This window comes from Macadamia integrifolia, chromosome 6 (genome assembly GCF_013358625.1).
Source record: "Macadamia integrifolia cultivar HAES 741 chromosome 6, SCU_Mint_v3, whole genome shotgun sequence".
NCBI classification, from domain to species: Eukaryota; Viridiplantae; Streptophyta; class Magnoliopsida; order Proteales; family Proteaceae; genus Macadamia; species Macadamia integrifolia.
The window spans coordinates 35,158,070-35,163,436 of NC_056562.1; the positions used below are offsets into that span (position 1 = coordinate 35,158,070).

The following is a 5,367-nucleotide window of genomic DNA, read 5'->3' on the forward strand; positions in this document are numbered from 1 at the left end:
AATAGGTAGGAATTTCAATTTATATATTTGAAAACAAGTGAAACAAAATAGTTTATCAGATGTTTTTTGTTCTGTTTCTTGAAACATTATCAAACGAGTCCCAAGGCACCGTTTGATGATGTTTCTGCTGCTTTTGTGTCTAGAAACAACAGAAACGGCTTTTCATGTTTTCGAAAACAAAAATGGATTTTTTGGTGTTTGATAAACTTGTTTCTTGAAAAGTTTTTTGCAGATATAATGCGATATAATGCCATGAAAAAACCCAGTAATATCATTGAATGCCCAAAAGGGAGAGTAGGTTCGATTGCCTCTTTTTAAGTTTAAATAATTGAGAGATTTATTAGGCACAACAGCTTTTTTTTTCTTTCAAATTCATTTCTAGAAACGATGAAACAAGTCTGACTTGTTTCGTCAAAATTGTTTCTAAAATTATAAATAGTCATTAATTTTGATTTATGTTTCTAGAAACGGGTGAAATGGAAGTACTTTATGAAATATTTTATATATTATTTTTCTATTTTTAGGAACAAAAAAAAGTAAAAAGGGTAAAAATGGAACGTGGTCATACGGTGCCCAAGTTCCTTATGAAAAAGGTTTTCCACGGTGATCTAAAATTTCTCATTTAGGATTGACCAACATCAAGAATCTAGAGGGAAATAAAAGAGAGAGGGTGTAGCCACTGGCCAAAGCACTCCATGATATTTTTTTTTTTCTTTGGTAAAGAAGCACTCCATGTGGACTAGTGACAGAAAACCAATGAATGAGAGAGAGAGAGAGAGAGAACATCTAGACTAATAACAGAAAACCAATGAGAGAGAGAGCTGTTGATCAACGAATTATTAGAGGGAGAATTGACCCAATTGAACGGTACCTATCTTTTAGGAAATTTGGCCTTGACCGACTCGGTTGTCCAACCGAAGTAAAGTGTGTGTTCACACTTCACACTGTTAGGCTTTTCTCTCGTTTTTTAAAGAGTGAAGAGACCTCTCCCTCTCTCTTTTAGTGATCTTTTGTTACACGAAGGACCTTGAAATTTCGATAAGATAAGAGTAATAGTGTCCCAGAAAAATCAACCATGTACGCTTTCCTGCCTCCGGCCCGGTCAAGAGCAAGAGCAAGAGCAAGAGCAAGCTACAATGGGACGTTCCTAGGCTCACTCACCATTTCCCCTCTCCCTCCATCCCTCCATGATCCCAAATCCGGATGAGCTCCCATGTGGTAAACATGGGAGAAGAGTTACGTGTTATGTCATGTAGTAGTGTATATATAATATATATTACAACAGAAGAAAAAACAAAACAAAACAAAAAATAAAAAAAAAGAGGTCAACGGAGTGAAATTATGAAAACACCTCTTCAATTGCTCCTATCTTAATCTACTTGACCTTTCAACGATTTATATTTGACTTTTCAACGATTCTACTCTGTCTCTGTCTCTGTCTCTATCTATCCCTCTTCTGTCTTTGAGTTGCTTCTGTTATTGGTCACGGTGGTTTCCGGCGGTTTCGCCGTGGAAGAGCATAACTCCGCGTTTCCATTTCTGTTGGTTGTTGGTTCATTGATGCCGCTAGAGTCCAGAGCCATCTCAGTCTCAGCAGCAGCTGCGGCCTCCCTGAACTTCTTATAGATGTCGCTGCGGTAGAATTTCCTGGTCCTAATCACCAGAATCATGGATACGGCACACCCGAACAATGTCACCGCCGTAATTATGAGGAAGGAAAGCTTATAACACACCACCCCATTGCAGGTCAACCCCTCTCCCTGCTTCCTCTTTAGCCCCTTCGCCGCCAACTGCTTTCTCGCCTCTTTATCGTACAGATGTCCTGCCATCCTCACGTTCAGCAAGTACAGTCCGATCGGGCTCGCCACTGACCCAAAGTTGTAAAGCGTGGAGTAGTACTTAAGCCCAAATATCTCAGATATAATGGCGAAGAGCAAAGGCCACTGTGCACCGAAACAGAACCCAATGATCACCGATGCCACGTACAAACCATTGGAGACCCCGAAGGCGATCAAGAGGTGGCCGACGCAGGAGAAGAGGAGGACCAGTGTAAGCATGAGGGGGCGTGGGAATTTGTATTTCTTGAGAAATATTTCAGAGACGAAACCCGCCACCACTCGTCCGAGATAGTTCCATATGCTTACAAGCGATACAAAGGTGCTTGTGCTTTTAGATGGGTACCCAAGTGAGAGACCTATCTGCCCCAAGTTGTCGATGGCTGTCAATGTCCCTCCTATCCCACATATAGTCGCTATGAACAGAATCAACATATCCACACTCACTAGTGCTTGCAATATTGTGTAGTCTTCACCTCTATCCGGTGCCTTGAACAGGTTGGCTAGGCAAGACACTTCTTCTGGCTTTGTTGAAGCTGGAGTGGGTGGCGGTGGCAACACAGGTACCACCACTGGTTTCTCAACTGTAACTTGGCAAGAAGAAGAAGAAGTAGCATCTTGAAGTGATCTTTTCTTCTTCTTCTTCCAGAGGTTAATATCTTCCTTTATAACGACAACCATTGGGAAAAAGAGTAATAAGAGAACAGCCGCGGCACTCACCCCGTACTCAGCCCGATTGAACTTGAAGTTCTGCTCTATAATGATTATGATCATTAGAAACCCAGCTAGGGCTAAGGACATGTAGAGGATTCTGTAGAACACCTTCACCTCAGTGGACCCTCTGACCACCTTCATGATTCTAATGGTTCGAACAAAGGCTAAAGAGATAGCAGCGGGAAGCCAACCAATGAGAAGAATCAGAGCCTTGGGGTCGTTTCCATAAACGGCATGGTAGATTTGGGTTATAATTGCACCGCTGAGGCCGACGAAGCCTTTGAGGAGACCCAAAACGATGCCTCGGCTTTCCGGGAAGTTCTTGACACAGGTGACGAGGGCGCCGGTGTTGGCGAAGGCCTGGGAATTGGCACCAATGCAGATATAGAGGCACATCTGCCATACTTGAGGTTGTGAAATGGTACCCTTTACGGCTAACCATATCATGAGGTAGCCACCGAAGTTCATGACGGCGCCGATGACTAGGACCACCCAGGGAGGGGAGACTTCGTTGATGAGCCCGGAGAGAACGCCGACGTTGGCACCCACGTCCTTGAAGAAACTGATAAGGTTGAGGGTAGATTGGTCGTAGCCCAGAGATGTTTTGATCACGTTGGAGTAGAGACCGAACATGTAAGTTGCACCTGCTGCTGACATGATCAGGAGAGATGCGAACACCATGAACCATCTCCCTGAGAGTACTTGCCCCGTCAGGCTCCTCACCTCTCTCCATGACCCTATAGTTCCACCAACACCCATATCCACTGCCATCTCCTTTCTTCCCCTCTGGAGTTAAGAGTTCTATTGGAGAGAGTGAAAATGGGGCTCCCTTCCAACTTCAATACAATTTTATGATATGTATATATATAAGAAGGGAGAGGATTCCGTGATAGGAGACAGTACCAACGAGCAGTGGTCTCACGTCAGGGTAGATAGGTCATTTCATTGTGGAGAGCAAAAAAATGTATGAGAAAGGCTGCTTGTGTTAGAAAAACTTTTTTTCAAAAATTAACTAGGAAAAGTCAACAAGACGGTGGGGGTGGATTGGATGATTATGATGATACTTTGATTAGTTGACTTGGTGAGGCTTTTGGGGGTCCTTCTAGGAAGGGATTGTGGGCCCGTTTTTAAAAGATCAAAGCTTTTACATTTCTTATATGGGGAAAGTTTTCTTGCACCAATGGTTAGAAGGGTTAGTTACCATCCTCTGGTCATTGATCATTTTCAGACAAAGTTGGCAATAACTCAAATCGTGTGCTTTACCTTCTCCTACGTATCTCCCTTAATTATGGATGAAGGAAAATTATGTCTTTTTTATGATATGGGATAAGAGCGAGTGAAGGATTCTTTTCTCATGAGCATCTAATGCCACAAGGAATTCAGGATGTCTATAGGGAGGGGTAGTTTTAAGTTTCGATTCAAGCAATAGGGGTGGGAGTTTGTGGTGGAACAAGAATCCCATCACATGATCATATCACCAATGGTGGGAAAACTTTCTCCCAATGGGATTAGATAGATGAACAAACTTATGCCAATATTGAGATACCATATAGAAATCCAAGAAAAGCTTTGGGATTTTTATTTCTTAGAAAAAGATCTCCATGAAATTTGAGTGGGAACTCTTCCTACGCAGGACTGAGTTATGAGACTCACACTGTCACTGTCTCTCCTACTGCAAAATGTGAGCTCTCTAATACCAAATTTATTTATCATCCATTCATTGGAAAACATGTGCCCTTTAATTATTTTTAAATTAGTTTCAATTTCTTCTCTTCCCTTTACTTTTTATTGTTTTGGTAGAACTTCCCTTCCCTTTACATGCAACCAAAAGGAGCACATGTTATCAAGAAAATACCCCCATCATATTGGACTTTATTTATTTTAATTGGGAGATTGGTGAGTTGGCCAGATGATCATGCAATAGACTTAGGATCCCTCTACCATAAAATAAGTCGTCTCTCAAATATTTTGACTAATTATCTCAATCATATGATCCACCATATGTGGGTTTTATGTGATTCTTCTACTTTTAAATTTCAGATAGAAACATTATAGAACTCGAAACCTTACCAATTTACAAATTTATCTTTTTTTGCAATTTGGACGCAACTAATAAAGGTATCGAAAGGAACAAAAAATTAAATTGAAACTCTAGTGCCCATCTGTACAAGTAAAGGACTTATCCAATATAGAACCCTTCATGTGGTAGTGCTGCCATTTTTAGGAAACTAAATATTTCCTTTCAATAGAATAACTGAAACTCATTAGTTAATAAAAAATGAAAATAGACTGTTTGAATTTTAAATGTTTAGATTTAAAAAATATTGGAAAAACAAAACAAAAATATACGCACATAAATATTGAGATCAACTCATATCTTATTAATTAAATGTTAATATTTGATGTATGAACTATGAACTTTTAAACAAAATTAAGCTTTTATTTTTTATTTTTTTTAAATACCATTTTTTTAAACTCTATTTAAAATGTATTTTAATTAACTATGCTACTAATCTATTTTGCCAACAATTTACGGTAAAATAATAGCTCCTCAGCCATGGTTTAAAAACTCATATTGGAATCATCTAGGCCGGCTGATTAAACTTAGAATCAATAAGTCCAGTGAGTCCAAACCAAATCTGAATGATTTTCTATCAAATCTAAATGGATTCTGAGATGATTCGAATCAAAGTCGATTTAAGTAAAACGATCTCTTAACCAATTCTGAATTTTTAAACATTGTCCTCAATTGAAGGAACTGTCATCAATGGTCTTTTTATATTCCCTTTTTTTCTTTAGGCCATAAAATAAAATAATG

General features: G+C 39.6%; 1 protein-coding gene across 1 annotated transcript; it reads right to left on the reverse strand.

The window, feature by feature from the left end:
- Window positions 1-1,206: 1,206 nt before the first annotated feature.
- LOC122082843 (protein NUCLEAR FUSION DEFECTIVE 4-like) lies at window positions 1,207-3,369 on the reverse strand. Its single transcript, XM_042650630.1, has one exon. The coding sequence runs from the start codon at window positions 3,318-3,320 to the stop codon at window positions 1,446-1,448; it is 1,875 nt and encodes a 624-aa protein (XP_042506564.1). The 5' UTR covers window positions 3,321-3,369; the 3' UTR covers window positions 1,207-1,445.
- Between the last annotated feature and the right edge of the window lie 1,998 nt (window positions 3,370-5,367).